This window comes from Lagenorhynchus albirostris, chromosome 7, assembly GCF_949774975.1.
Source record: "Lagenorhynchus albirostris chromosome 7, mLagAlb1.1, whole genome shotgun sequence".
Classification (NCBI taxonomy): Eukaryota; Metazoa; Chordata; class Mammalia; order Artiodactyla; family Delphinidae; genus Lagenorhynchus; species Lagenorhynchus albirostris.
In genome coordinates this window covers 91037057-91053638 of record NC_083101.1, presented here as the reverse complement: position 1 = coordinate 91053638, position 16582 = coordinate 91037057, and the positions used below count along the sequence as shown (strand labels likewise).

The 16582-nt window shown below is 36.5% G+C and overlaps 1 protein-coding gene across 5 annotated transcripts in view; it reads left to right on the top strand.

Moving 5' to 3' along the window:
• Nucleotides 1-16582, top strand: part of MFSD14B (major facilitator superfamily domain containing 14B) — an 81688-nt gene that overhangs the window by 30143 nt on the left and 34963 nt on the right. For all 5 annotated transcript variants that reach the window (XM_060155501.1, XM_060155500.1, XM_060155504.1 and 2 more), the window contains one exon: nt 1809-1904. In XM_060155501.1, coding sequence (XP_060011484.1) covers nt 1809-1904 — 96 coding nt within the window. The remainder of the gene's footprint in view (nt 1-1808; nt 1905-16582) is intronic.

Sequence of the window (16582 nt, the reverse complement as noted above, 5' to 3'; positions counted from 1 at the left end):
AATCATTTGACAACAAGTTGCAGTAACATTAAGGCTGTTGCAGGAAAGATAGCGGGAGTGAGAGGATGGTCACCTCCTATCTCAGGCGAGTCCCTGGGACAGCCACCAAGTGTGGGTTCTTGGCTTTGCACAGGAAAGAATTCAAGAGCAAGCCATAGTAAAGTGAAAGAAAGTTTATTCAGGTAGAAACACACTCCATATACAGAGTGTGGACCATCTCAGAAGGTGAGAGAGGCACCAGGGTACGGGGTTGTCAGTTTTTATAGGGGTAGGTAATTTCATAGCCTAATGAGTGGGAGGAGTATTCCAGCTATTTTGGGGAAGGGATGGGGATTTCCAGGAATTGGGCCATTTCCCACTTGTTGACCTTTTATGGTCAGCCTTGGAACTGTTATGGCACCTGTGGGTGTGTCATTAGGTGTGCTGATGTGTTACAGTGAGCATATACTGAGGCTCAAGGTCTAGTGGAAGTCGACTTGTGCGCCATCTTGAACCTAGTTGGTTCTAACCAGTTTATCGTGTCCTCAGGCCATGTCATTCTTTTAAAGGTTGTGCCCTGCCCCCTTCCTGTCTCAATGCCAAATGATTATCTAATATATAGTACATATTGAAATTTTTTCCTCTTGTCTCCTTTTTATCCAGGATCCAGTTCAGTATCCCCCATTTGTTTTCTATGACTCTTGTTTCCTTTAATTTATACAAGTCTCCTACCTTTACTTTGGTCTTTTATGACATTGACTTTTGTGTGTGTGTGTGTGGTACGTGGGCCTCTCACTGTTGTGGCCTCTCGCGTTGCGGAGCACAGGCTCCGGACGCGCAGGCTCAGTGGCCATGGCTCACGGGTCCAGCCACTCCGCGGCATGTGGGATCTTCCCGGACCAGGGCACGAACCCATGTCCCCTGCATCGGCACGTGGACTCTCAACCACTGCGCCACCAGGGAAGCCCCGACATTGACATTTTTAAGGAGACCAGGCCAGTTGTCTTGTAGAATGTCTCACAATCTGAATTTGATCATTTCCTCATGATTAGATTCTAATTAAACCATGCAGATGTGCTTTTACCTTTTGAAGTCTTAAAAATATAAGCTTAGGAATAATGGGGATTTTGCAAAGTCTTTTGTAAGTATCACTTCCAGTTATTACAAAATGCTAGTACAGCACTTGATTTTGTAAAAACCATTGGCACAGAGTCAAAGAACATTAAATTGAGTGGACTTTTAGGTTTTATCTCGAGAAGTCATAAACTGCAGAAAACTAGCAGAATAGGCACAGTTTTTCAAACAAAACAGAAACAGAAAGCTGGATTTTGACACCTTGAGGTATCAAAGTGTGTTTTCAGATTTGACCTAGTCCTTATTGTTCTTCCCCACCTCCTATAATTTTACGTCATCTGTGCTGCCCCTGAAGCTTTTGAGCATATCCCCTGCTACACTCTTGTGTAGCAAGGGAAACTTCAGGCTTAGGCCAAATTGCTAAGGAACACATAATTAATGTGTTCAGACAGAATATTCAGGTCCTGGAACTCCAGTCTCTTGAAGAAGCAGTTGATTTCCTACCAAAGTTCCAGTGATTTGCATTGATGGGACAAGTAGAAAGTCTCATCAATGGCACCTTCCATGATTAGGGAAGATGAAGAAATCAGAGATACCACAGAATTAAGTTTTATCTTAAATAATATAGGTAGGTCCTAAGTTTATTTTATACAGTTTGTGTGTGTGTGTGTGTGTGTATGTTAGATACCATTTTAGGATAATGAGTTTCTTATAGCTGTTTACTATTTTTCATAATAATTTCCTTCCTTTTTTAGCTACAAGGCTTTGGCCGACCAAGTGTACACCATGCTGCTCTTGTCATCTTCCTTGAATTCTTTGCATGGGGCCTATTGACAACTCCAATGTTAACTGTAAGTATTGCTGAACTAGGTCCTTGTTTATGAGAGCAGAGACATTGTTAAGCATATGTCCCCAGAGCTATATGTCTAGGTATGTATTTGAGAGTAGCTCTTGACAATAATTTAAGACTGTTTACCATTGGGTTGTTTCCACTGTGTAGACTGTGAACCACCTGCAACTAAATACCTGCTTATTAAATATTCCTGGGTAGCAGGGCCACTCCCAGAATCTCGGGAGTGCTGTGAATGAACTACAGTCTGTATATCTAGGAAAATCTTTAAGAAGTCTTTAAGAAATTATTGCAAAGCTTTGTTGAAGTTTGTAACTTCCTTTGTATGGGTGTAATGACCTTTGACTTAAGAACACAGTAACAGGAGATTAGTAAGTACCATTTAACAATGACAGTGATGAATGTAAGAATGCCCCGATTTCCGTTTTTGATAGCTGACCTACAGCCATTTCTTTGTAGAAGCCATTGAATTTCTTAGTAAGAACTTGGATGTTTGATATATAGTGTGGTTAGAGGGAAGGGAGATGCTGAAGAAAAGATTGGGGTGCAGATTTTAGGTGCCTAGTAACTACTTAACACTTAGTTTTAGTAAAGGTATTTTTTAATTGGCCTTACAGTTCAGTTGACTTAAATTGTTTTTTAAAAATCGTTGGTTAGGGCTTCCCTGGTGGCACTGTGGTTGAGAGTCCACTTGCCGATGCAGGGGACACGGGTTCGTGCCCCGGTCCGGGAAGATCCCACATGCCGCGGAGCGGCTGGGCCCGTGAGCCGTGGCCGCTGAGCCTGCGCGTCCGGAGACTGTGCTTCCGCAACGGGAGAGGCCACAACAGTGAGGGGCCTGCACACTGCAAAAAAATCTTTGGTTAACCCTTCCCAATCACCAGCCTTACCAGAGAATCCCTTTGGGTTCAGATAAACTTTGTTCCCAAGTTAGGTTTAGAAAATAGAGAACTTTAGAGGATGACTATTAGCCTTACATATGACTTTGCTATACCCTTTTTAAAATTTTTAATTCTTTTGGCACAGTTAAAATTACATTTTGGATGGAACAGGTTAAAAAACTGCCTGTGTTTTTATCCTCTATTTTATTCTTTTTCATTGCATTTCCTTTTTCTTCATAATGCTTTACTGCAGGAGGTAACTGGTTATTAGTTAATGGGGGATAAGCGGTCTCCATTTTAAGTTTCACGAAATCCTGCGTGCTGTGTGAATCACAGTCTCTAGTGCCTAGGGCTGCCTGGAACACAGTTGATGCTCAACGTGTATTTTCTTTGAACAAATGTATGTGTTGTGGGCACACACATAATGTGTTGTGAAGTTATTGCTTCTCCAAGACATATTTTTAGTGTAAATATAGACACACCATGCTGCTCATTTTAATAAACTGTTATAATAATTTTTTTTTTTTTTTCCCCGGTACGCGGGCCTCTCACTGTTGTGGCCTCTCCCATTGCGGAGCACAGGCTCCGGACGCGTAGGCTCAGCAGCCACGGCTCACGGGCCCAGCCGCTCCGCAGCATGTGGGATCTTCCCGGACCGGGGCACGAACCTGTGTCCCCTGCATCGGCAGGCGGACTCTCAACCACTGCGCCACCAGGGAAGCCCATATAAAAATAATTTTTCATTAATTTTTAATTTTTGGCCCTAGTTCTCTGAATTTTTCCCCACAGTTTCTTTAGCTTACAAAGTTAAGAGTTTCAAACTAGTATTTTTCTGATGCAACCCGTTGCCTATAATTGCTAAATGTAGAAGTAATTCTGTAATCATTCTTCATTTGGTAAGAATTCAAATTGAAATGAAGAATGTTGTAGTGTTTTTGATACCATGTGAGAAATTCTAAAACCTCCTTCCAGATGGTTAAAATTCTTGGGCCTTTTTGACCCTAGACCAGATTATCAGATCCCTTTTAAATTTAATTAATAAGTTAATGGACTAATTAATGTACCTTCTTCCTTCTTACTGCCCAAAGCAGATAATTTTCTTAGGGTTACTGTGTCCCTGTTAGACCCTGCAGTGCAGTCTTAGAAACCAGCTTAAGTGCTGCTTTACTGCCTCTTTGCAGTTTCTGAGCAATTTTGCTTCTTGCAAAGATTTGGTTAAAAAGAACATTTATGTGAGGAATACAGAGTTACTAGCGTCACTCTACAGTGTCATAGAAGAAGTGTTGTTGAGTTAATAGATGTGCTTATTCTCTTTCTCTAAGCTCTTGGTGTTGCTAAATTAAGCTAAATGTCCTTTACTTTCCTATCTCCCCCAGATTTTACACCACAGTTTAACTCTCTTTCTTTTTTGACATGGGGGGACTGGTTCACTCCTCCTTTTGAAAAGAAAGATCTCTTTTTTTCCCCCCTTGCTGTAGCTAGTGGGCAGCACTCTGTCCTGTTTCCAAAGCAAGAAAATACAGTCTTGAGATGAGGATTTGGAAATATAAAACAGTACATACATATTCATATATTGTCCAATCTGACTATCTCTGCATCCTAGCATTCATTAGGACCCTCTGTTTGAAGTAGTGTAGAACAATTTCTTCTTCTTAGTCATTTTCTCTGAGATTTGTTGCCTGTTTCATGTGGCCATGTCATAGATTACAACTTTAGTTTGCTAATTAAGCACCATCAGAAAGGTCTCCACCCCTAATACACTGAAGCAAAACCACAAAGTTGGCCTTACACAGTGACCTTAACCTTCTAGTAGTACTATTAGTTCTTCGTACATAAAAATGACCTTTCTCTTGTCTTACATCCCTGCCTGACATTCTACCCTCTACTCAAAATGTGCATCCTTTTAGAGGGCCTGATCTCATTTTAATATAAATAAAGTAATCTGATTAAATTTATTTAAAAGTCTTTAGGTATATTTAAATAGAGCACTTATTTCAATAAAGATATACTTAATATTCTTGTGAGTGAAGAATTTTAGTTTTGCAATTTGCAGATTTTCTTTTATAAGCTCACCTTCCTGGAATCCTGATAGAGATTCAAGGACTCAATATTCCTTACTATACCATCTTCTGTCTGTATGGTGATCTAATAATCCAAAGAATTCTCTTTAAACACTTCCCTGCTGCATTCAGTTTTCCTATCCCTTCTTACTTACTCTCAAAATATGTTTTCATTTAACAAACATATATTCTATCTCATCAGCCCCTTATTTGCTCCACAGTCCAGCGCTTCTGCTTCCTTTGCTTTAATCAGTGTTTCCTCTTGGGAGTTGAGGTGGATGGAATGGATAGAGCTGTTTGTCAGGCATTTTGGGCATAATACACAGGCACTTTGAGGCATGATTTGCTCTGCACATGAAAAGGAAGTAAGTTCTAACCATAGTCACATGGACACTGTTTGCTTTCTGGATTCATAAGATTTTCCAGGCTCATTTTTATGGTTTTGACAGGTTCCTAATAGTGTTTTGACCAAAGTACCCAGAACCTACCCTCTTGTGTGTCATATAATTATTAAAATAAGTAGCATTCACTAAAGGTATCCATAATATATGATGACAGTGTGTTAAATTTTTGCCTTCTTTTGCCAAGCTGACCGTTATGATATCATGAGTATTAATTAGACACAGTGACCTTTGTTTGGCATTTATTTCTGACCTATTTTTGTGTGTTGTATGTTGTAATCTGTAGCATGCTTTTATATCTATAAACTTGTGAATGCTTAAAAAAAACAATGCTGATTTCCAACTTACCTAATTAATACAGTTATAAGAAGAGTTGACATGGAAATACAAGGAAACTGTTGGTGGGTCTCTTCGGCTTAAAATTTGGTATATAAAATATTTAGTGTGCATTCTGTTTTTTTCATAGATTTTTCAGCATTTTAATATGTCATTATATTGTCTGGCATCCATTGTATCTGACAGGAAGTCAGCTGTTAATAAGTATTATTGTTCTCTTGATGTCAGGGGGTCTGCAAACTATGGCCCACAGGCCTAATCTGGCCTACTGCGTGTTTTTATGTGGTTTGTATACTAAGAATGTTTTTTACATTTTTAAAAGGTTGGAAAATATCAAAAGAAGGTATTTGGTGACACATGAAAATTATATGAAATTCAAATGTAAAATTCTGTTGGACCATGACAATGCCCATTGAATGTGACAGCTTTTGTTCTACAATGGCAGAGTTGAGTAGTTGCACCACAGACAACCTTACCTGAAATATTTACTATGTACTGTATGTTCCTTTATGGAATAAGTCTGTCAGTCCCTGATGTAAACGGTAATTCATTCCCTTTTTCTTGCCGCTTTAGAGATTTTCTCTTTGTCTTTCAACAGTTTGACTATGCTATAATGTGTCTAGGTGTGGATCTTTCTGTGTTACATTTTTTTTGGCCATGCCCTGCAGTTTGTGGGATCTTAGTTCCCTGACCAGGGATTGAACTTGCCCCCTCGGCAATGAATGCTGAGTCCTAACCACTGGACTGCTAGGGAATTCCCTTTTTGTGTTACTTTTACTTGGGGTTTGTTTGGCTTCCGGGGTCTGTAGATTAACATTTTTAATCAAATTTGGGAAGTTTTTGGCCATTATATTTTTTAATATTTTTGCTCCCCTTTCTCTCCTTCTCTTTTGGGACTCTCATTATACTTCATAATGTTTCACAGGTCTTGGAAGCAAAGTTCATCTTTTTTTTTTCCCTCAAAAATTACTGTCAGACTTTTGACTTTTGATATTACAGGAGGTCAACAAATTCTGTCCTAATAAAGCTGGACAAAACAGTCAAAAACAACCATTTCAGTGCTCTGGGATTCAAAGGCACACAACAAACTGAGAAGCATTTATTTATTAAGCTACTGAACTTCAGGCAAGAATAGTGAGTTTGCAGTTCTGAGCTATATCCTTTTGCTATAATTATAACTGTGAGTATAACAGTTTCTGAGTCCTGTGAATCCTTTTAGCAAATCTCTGAAATCCGTTCTATCGTTGATGGACATTTGGGTTTACTGTGTTTGCCTATTACAAATACTGCTTTTGTGATATTTCTTGTATATGTCTTATCAGTTAAGGTGTAAACATTTTTTCTTGTTTCTTGTAATACATACTTAGGAGAAAAATTGGAGGGTTTTGTTCAATTTAGGTATATACTGCCAAAAGTTTTCCAGAGTGGTTGAATCAATTTACCCTCCAACAAGCCAGGCTCTACATCTTCACTCACAGTTGGTATTTCATTTTAGTCATTCTGATGGGTACAGTGTGGCCTTAATTTGCATCTTCCTAATGATCAATGAAGTTAACCCCCTTTATGTATATTTATTTGCCATGTGAATATCTGATCATATTTCTTTTCCCTCCTTGGATTGCCTTTTCACTCTCTTAATAATGTCTTTTTATGAACAGTAGTTCATAATCTTTACATAGTTCAGTTAACTGACGTTTTTCTGTTTGGTTGCTTTCTTAAAATCTTGCTAAAGAAACTTTCTTCTTCCCCAGAGCTTTATTGGTTTATTTTACACACACAGATCTACCATACATCTAGAAAAAAATCACTGTATTTATAGTGGTCAAGATTCATTTTGGTTCATATATAGTTGAACCAGCATCATTTATTTAAAAAATCTTTCTTTCCCCACTGTATGTGTCAACTTTGTCATAAAGCAGGCAGCCATATTCATGTGGATTTGTTTCTAGGTTTTGTATTCTATTTGTGTATGTATCCTGTGTCGATACTATGCTGTGTTGATTTCCATAGCAATATCTTGATATCTTATATAACTTTCATAACTTGGTTCTTCTTTCTCAAGATTGCCTTGGCTATTGTAGGTCTTTTCTATATCCATATACATTTTGTAGTCAGCTCTTCAATATTCACAAAATATCTTGCTGGGAATTTTGATTGTGATTGCATTACTACAGATTAATTGAGGGAGAACTGACATCTTTACACTATTGAGTCTTCTAATCTACATGGTATATTCTCCTTTTATCCAGTCTTTAAAACTTTCTCTGAATAATGTTTTACATTTCTCAGTGCATGAATTTTTCACGAGATTTATTCCTAGGTATTTGGGTTTTGATGCTATAGTAAATAATGTAGTTTTAAAGGTTAATTTTCTAATTGTTGATGGTACATAAAACAATTTGTTTTTGTGTCCTGACCTTGTGTTTAGTAATTTTTCTAGATTCACTTATTAATCCTTATAGTTTATCTGTAGGTTTTATACACATTCATATCTTTTATAAATAATGACAGTTTTTAACTCATTCCAATCCTTTTTATTTTTATTTCTTTTTCTTTCTTTGTTGTATTGATTATGACATCCAGTATAAGGTTGAATAGAAGCAGTCATAGCGGGTGTCCTTATCTCATAAATGATTTGATATTCTAAAATTCACCACTAAGTATGATGTTTGCTGTAGATTGTTTTTATAGACACTCGTTATCAGAGAAAGGAAGTTCCCTTCTGTTTCTGTTTTGCTTATTGTTATAATGAATGGGTGTTAACTTTTATCAGATGAAGTTTCTGCATATAACCAGACAATTAGATTTTCCCCTTTATTCTGGTAATGTGGTCAGTTATATTGATTTTTGAATATTAAGCCACCCTTGTATTCTTGTAGTAAATTCCACTCAGTTATGAGAAATATATAATTTTAAAAACCATCACTGGATATGATTTACTAGTATTTTGTTCGTGTCTTTGTAATTATGGGCACAATAGAGATTGGAGTGTAATTTTCTTTTCTTGTAATGTCCTCATCATGTTTTAGTATTAAGGTTTTGTTGGCCTTATAAAAATTAATTTGGAAAGGGTCTCCTCATTCTCTGGGAAAGTTTGATTGAGATTGCTGATATTTCTTCTTTAAATGTTTGGAAGAATTTGGTGAGGCTGAAGTTTTTTGTTCTTTTGTTTATTTTAGCAAAGATTTTTAATAACATTTCATTTTTTTAATGAGATGTGACTATTCAGATTATGTATATTTTCTAGTGTCTGTTTTGGTAAGTTCTGTTTTTCAAAGAATTTTTTCACTAAACGTATAAGAGTCTAGTTTATTAGCAAAAAGTTCATAATATCTTCTTTCCTTTTTTTTTTTTTTTTTTTTTTTTGCGGTACGCGGGCTTCTCACCGTTGTGGCCTCTCCCGTTGCGGAGCACAGGCTTCAGACGCTCAGGCTCAGCGGTCATGGCTCACGGACCCAGCCGCTCCGCGGCATGTGGGATCTTCCCAGACCAGGGCACGAACCCGTGTCCCCTGCATCGGCAGGTGGACTCAACCACTGCGTCACCAGGGAAGCCCCTACTTTTTTTTAAAATTGAGGTCTAATTGATGTATAACATTAGTTTCAGGTTTACAACATAATGATTTGATGTTTGTATATATTGCAGAATGATCACCACAGTAAATCTAGTCAACTTCCATCACCATACATAGTTATAAATTTTGTGTGTGATGAGAACTTAATTTTAAGATATACCTGCTTAGCACTTTTCAAATATGCAATACAGTATTATTAACTAAAATCAGCATGCTGTACACTACATCTCTATGACTTATTTGTTTAGGGTTTTTTTTGCCTTTTTTATTATTAATTTTTATCCGAGTATAGTTGATTTACAATGTTGCATTAGTTTCTGCTGCACAGCAAAGTGAATCAGCTCAATGTATACATATATCCCTTCTTTTTTGGATTTCCTTCCCATTTAGGTCACCACAGAGCACGGAGTAGAGTTCCCTGTGCTATACAGTAGGTTCTCACTAGTTATCCATTTTATACATAGTAGTGTATATATGTCAATCCCAAGCTCCCAGTTCATCCCCCCTCCCCCCTTGGTATCCATACATTTGTTCTCTACATCTGTTTCTGCTTTTCAATTAGGTCCATCTGTGCCATTTATCTAGATTCCACATATAAGCAATATCATACGATATTTGTCTTTCTCTTTCCGACTTACTTTACTCTGTATGACGGTCTCTAGGTCCATGACTTATGTGTTTTATAATTGGAAGTTTGTACCTTTTGACCCCCTTCATTAATTTGCCTACTCCCTGCCCCCTTGCCTCTGGCAGCCACAAATCTATGAGCTTGGTTTTTTGCTTTTGTTTTTTTAGATTCTACATATAGGTGAAATTATACAGTATTTGTCTTTCTCTGTCTGACTTATTTCACTTAGCATAATGCCCTCAAGTTCCTTCCATGTTGTCACCAAGATTCCATTCTTTTTTTTTTTTTTTTTTGGCGGTACGCGGGCCTCTCACTGTTGTGGCCTCTCCCGTTGCGGAGCATAGGCTCCAGACGCGCAGGCTCAGCGGCCATGGCTCACGGGCCTAGCCGCTCCGCGGCATGTGGGATCTTCCTGGACTGGGGCACGAACCCGTGTCCCCTGCATCAGCAGGCAGACTCTCAACCACTGCGCCACCAGGGAAGCCCTCCATTCTTTTTTTATAGCCGACTAATTAATGTTCATATATATGTGTGTATATATACACACATACATACACAGCACATCTTCTTCATCCATTGATGACCATTTCAGTTGCTTCCATATCTTGCCTACTGTGAATAATGACGTGATGAACACAGAGGTGCATAAATCTTTTCAAATTAGTGTTTTTGTTTTCTTCAGCTAAATACCCAGAAGTGGAACTCCTGGATCATATGGTAGTCCAATTTTTTGAGGAACCTCCATACTGTCCTCCAGTAGTTGCTGCACCAATTTACATTCTCACCAACAGTGCACAAGGGTTCCCCTTTTCCCACATCCTCGCCAGCACTTGTTATTTCTTGTCTTTTTGATAATAGCCATTCTAACAGGTGTTAGATGATATATCTCATTGTGGTTTTGATTTGCATTTCCCTGGTGATTAGTGATATTAAGCATCTTTCATGTACCTGTTGGCCATCAGTATGTCTTCTTTGGAAAAATGTCTGTTCAGATCTTCTGCCCATTTTTTAGTCACACTGTTCTGTTTTTTGCTATTGAGTTGTATGAGTTATTTATATATTTTGGATATTAACCTATTATAGGTACATGATTTGCACATATTTTCTCCTAGTTAGTAGGTTGCCTTTTCATTTTGTTGATGGTTTCCTTTGCTGTACGTAATCTTCATTCTTGTTATTAGTAATTTGTGTTTTTTCCCTTGGTTAATCTTATTGATAGTTTATCACTTTTACTAAGCTTTCAAAGAAGTTATTTTTGGCTTTGTTGATTTCCATTATTGAATGTTTGGATTTTATTTCATCGATTTCTCTTTTTTATTTTATTTATTTATTTTTTTTTTTTGGCAGTACACGGGCCTCTCACTGTTGTGGCCTCTCCCATTGCGGAGCACAGGCGCTGGACGCGCAGGCTCAGCGGCCATGGCTTATGGGCCCAGCCGCTCCACGGCATGTGGGATCTTCCTGGACCGGGGCACGAACCCATGTCCCCTGCATCGGCAGGTGGACTCTCAACCACTGCGCCACCAGGGAAGCCCCTGATTTCTCTTTTTTAAAACATTACCTCATTTCCTTATTTCTTTGGGTTGGATTTGCTGTTCTTTTCCTAGCTTCTTCATAAAGAAGCTTAGAACATTGATTTCAGCCCTTTTTTGGTTTTCAGTTACATGTATTTAAAACTAAATTCCTTTCAAGCATTAATATTGATATACATATAACTCATGAGGTTTAATTTATTATATCTTTATTATCATTTTGTTCATTCTTTTTTCTAATATTTCTTATAACTTCTTTGAATCACGGATTATTGGAAGTGTATTTTCTAATTTCTAAACATTTGGGATTTTTCTAGCTTGCGTTATTAGAGAACATATTGTGATGAATTGTTTCGGTTCTTTGAAATTTGTTGAAGTTTGCTTTATATTCTAGTATATGGTTAATTCTGATAAATGTTCCATGTGATCTAAAGAGAGCAAGTATTTTGTGGTTGGAATAGTGTTTTAAGTGTTAACTATTTTGAGTTAATTATGTTTGATGCCTTTTATATAATCACTGAAGTTTTTGTCTACCTGTTCTGCCATATGTTGAGAGAGATGTGTTTCTCTTCTACCTCCATTATTGTTGTGCAGCTAAATTATATATTTTTTAAACAATATAATACATTGTTATATTTTATACAGTCAGTATTCAGTTAGATTTACCCTATTATATTTCCATTCTGGTGCTCTTCTTCCTCTTTCTATATTATCTTCTAATCAATTCTTGAAGACTTTCCTTACTTGTTTTGCTTTGTTTGGTGCTGGTCCTTGTGTAACACATTGTTTTTAATGCATGTGGCATCCTCTTGAAACTTTTGGAGGACACTTATACTTATTTTAAAGCTTTCTTCTGTTTCCTACCATGATTTGGTTATTTGGCAGTGAGGTAGATTATCTTTTCCTTTCTATGTTCTTTTTTGTGCCTTCCAGTGTTTTTTTTCAACTTCTTTTGTTGAATTTTATACATATTTATATTTACAGATGAGGGGGTAGGTCAGGGATTGTGAAAACAAATGTCTTCTGGGGCTATGCAAGTGTAGTAAACGTGAGAAGTGGGGGTAAGAATGGGTTGGTGTTATCGGTGGAATACATGCTCTTTCTACTGCAGCAGCCACTATCTACTTAGCCAGTCGATGACATGGCAGTTCAGGCCCCATGTTTTGAAATCTTCTGACTTCCTATGAAATACTAGAAAACCATATGGAGTTTGGTGAAATTTCCTGAAATCTACACATGACAGCCAGCTCACTTTGGAAAATATGAGTCAGAAAGCGTATCATTTTACCAATTTGCCACCCATGTTCTAGACACCTCGTAGCTTATAGAGTGTCATTCTCCAGCCCAGGTGGAAATCCCTGTTCTGTAGTACCGAATACAAGCACTGCTTGTAGGAGTTCTGGAAGTCTGGGTGCTCTGGGATTTCCTCTGTAGTGCTGAAGTAGTTTCTCAAGTGATTGTAAGGCTTTGTGGCACTCTTGGCAGCCATAAGTGACCTGGGAAACTAAGTTTTGAATCCCACCCCCATTCAGTTCTGCACGTATCCCACTTACAAGCCCCACTTCAGAGAACTATGCTTGTGATTGTTATCTTGGGGACAAATATAGAGGTCAGCAGCTTTGAGAGCAAGATAGCAGGGGCTTATTTTGTAACCTTTTAATGACCTATTCAGTTATGGATGTTCTTCCTCCTCCTCCAGTTCTGTTTTTTTGTTTTTTCCTTGGATTCTGAAAAATTTACTTCAAAGATCTTTTTCACCTTAACATGTGACTATTTTCTTCAACTCGTTTAGGGTTCATTTTCAGCGTTTTCCTATCTGCTCTGTATCATCCAGAAGTGTTTCACTATTCTTCCAAGTAAATAGTGAATGCTATAAATTGATTTCATATTTTTTCTGTCATATCAGTGATACTTTAGGTAGAAGTGGAGAAGAACAGCTGTATATGTGTGTATGTTTGAATGTAATATACATACACAGATATTTATTAGCTTCATTGTACTGGAAGTCAATTCAGTTCTCTGAAGTTTCTAAATTTCTTTTTTAAGTGATAAGCAAATGCCATTGTATTTTATGTTTACTGTATTCCTTCTCAAGAAAAAAGATAATATCTTTCTTGAAGTTTTTAGTATAGAAAGATATTTAAAATGAAAGCTTTGATCTTATCTGAGATATTTAATATACTTTTTATCATTAGGTTTACTTTATTATGGTAACAGTTATTGTCTTTTGTAGTAAAATTATATACTTTATTTTAATTTTTTTGAATTTATCATAAGTTTGGAACGTTGCTGTTTTCAGCTGCTTTATTTTGTGAAGGTTTAGTCCTTAGCTTTGTAAAAAAAAATTTATTGACTTGTTTTGTTTTACGTACTTGTTTAATAAAACTTTACTATTTCTTTTTTTTTAAATAGGAAAAAGTAGGAAAGTTTTAAAAAGCACAGATTGAAAATTTTTAGAGGAACTTCCTGCATCATGGCTCTATTACCCAGAAACAGTCTCTCGTACTGCCAGAAATTCCATTAGATCTTTATTTTAATGTGCAGTTCAGTAAATCCAAGTTCTGTCATTCATACATGGATATGGTTTTGCCAAATTAAAGAGGTTATCTCTTATTCCTAGATTGCATCACCTGCATAAGTGAATGCATGTTTGGGTCATGTTGAGTGTAGAATTGTTTTAGGGGAGGTCAGAGGTCTGGAGGGTGAGGACGAAGCAGGGGGCAGCAGAGGAGAAGTATTGCTGCCCCTTTGACAGAATGAAGACAGCTCTGAAGTTATTGGTGTAGTGTTCACCAGCACTACCCCAACCCTATTGTTTCCCACTGGCAAAAACTGTGAAGAAATCCATGGGCAAAGGGGAGTTAGAAAAATATCTGTAAGCTCTCAGCCTTGGTCTGACAGAGTATAATAGGGAAAAAGTGGGGCTAAGACAATGGATAAATAACTGGCACACCCAGGATCAGAGAAACTTTATTTAAAATATACTGACTCTGGTGTTTTGCTATTGTACCATATTTCGGTGGTGCATATGACAAATTATTAAACAGTTCTAATATTGATTTGTATTCCTTTTTCTTTAAAGAAAATTTCTGTATCTCTGTATCCTGTGAAATTTGTTATTTAAGGAAGATTTTTCTGAAAACTTTGATGATTTTCTGCTTGAGATATTTGGTGTCCTTCATTTACTTTTCTGTTTTTTCAGTACAGGAAGTAGAGTTCAAATGCCACTAGCTTAGATGACACATTTTTTTCTAAACCTTAAAAATTATGTGTTAGGAGATAGATTGGAAGTAATTTTTCTATGGATACATTTTAATTTCATTTTTTGAAGAACCTGTGGAGATAAACTGTCTAAAGTTAGAATACAGTTGCTCTATCCTGCCCCCCTTTTTTATAATTCATAGGACTTCAGGTGTATAGAATTAGATTAATCATAACTCTTTTTTCATGATACATAGATTTCATTGTTTCACTCATGGAATGAAACATTCATCCCCCCTTATTTTATGTTTTATCCTTCTTTGTTTTTAAAATTTATTTCTATAACATATTTTTTAAGGATGTTTGGAACACCTGTGAACCCATGCTTAACCCAACAACAATTTATTTCTATCTGTGTCCTCTTTGCCTACTCTTTCCCTGCCTCCCCCACAAAGACAACCACAATTCCGAATTTATTTATTTATCATTTACTTGATTATTTTCTAGTTCTAGCTCACATTATTATATGTATACACACACAAAGATATATCTATGTTATTTAATTCTGACTATTTTTGAACTTCTAAAAAAGAGTATATAACATGTATAATGTTCTGTTGTCTTCTGGGACTTCAAGCTTTTTTTTCTATTATGTACTTTTAACACAAGTTATTTTTCTGTTCTCCTGGTAGTGAACATTTGTTTCCAGTTGTTCCATTGTCTATACAGTGCTGCTATAAACATTCTTGTACATGTCCTGGCGTTCACATGCTTGATTTTCTTTGGTGGTTAAACACTGCTGGATCATAGGTATTCAAAAGTTCAGTTTAACCAGATTTTGCTAAATTGTTTTGCAAAGTGATTATACTAATTTAGATTTCTACCAGCAATGTATAAGAGATCCTGTGGTTCCAAATGCTGTGGTTCAGTTTCTGTCTAAAATTTGGTTTTAGAGTGGTATACTTTTTGCCTTTTAACTGGTGTATTAAGTCTACGTGAATTCAGTTACCTCATTATTTTGTTCTGTGTACCACAGTTCTCAGTTGTCATTTTATTCCTTTTTGCCTTCTTTTGCATTGAATAGTTAGGCTAATTTTTCTCCTATTATATTAGAAGTATTCTACTCTATTCCTGTCATTTTTGGTTACCATGGCATTACATGCAAACTTATCAAAATCTAATAATATCTTTACTCTCATCTAGGATAATATTAGCATAAATGAGGTAAATGAATTTAACGCTTTATAGTCATTTACCTCATTTATGCTAATATTATTAAGTATTTTAATTCTGTATAATTGAAAATAAAACCTATAAGACCCATTATTTTTGTTTTGTAGCATCCCTGTTCATTTATATTTACCATTTTCTTTGCTCTTTATTCTGTTTTGCATCTTGAACCTTAATTACATCTGGATTATTTTCCTTCTCCTGGAAGTATATTTTTTATATTTTATTAATTGGGGTCTATAAGTTAGTAAACTCATTACTGTAAGTTAGTAACCTAGTTTTTGCTAGGTCAAAAATGTTATATTTGCCTTTGTCCTCAAAGGACATTTTAACTGGGTATAGAATTTTAGATTGGCATTTGTTTTGTTTTTCTCATTATATTGATGATAGAATAGCATGCTCCTTGTCTGGGTTCAGTTGTTACAATTATGAAACAGTCTAACTGTTGTTCTTTTGAAAGCAGTCTGTATTTCTCTGGCTGTTTATAGGTATTTTTCTTTGGTTCTCTATAATTCTAATTGTGAATGTGGATTTCTTTTTATACTGCTTAGAAGTTGTTAGGCTGCTTTAATCTCTGCATTGATGTCTGTCATTGGTTCTAGTACATTCTCAGCCATTGGCTCCTGAAATATTGTCTCTGCCTCATTCTCATTACTGGACAAGTTTAATTGTCAGACTTTCTTACTGGACCCTCTGTGTTTCTTACTTTTTCTCTTATATTCTGTCTTTTTGTCTCTCTATGCTGCATTCTGGATGACTTCTTTTGACCAACTTTTCGGTTCAGTTATTCTCTTTAAGCTGTGTCTAATCTTGTTAAACATATCCATTGAGTTTCT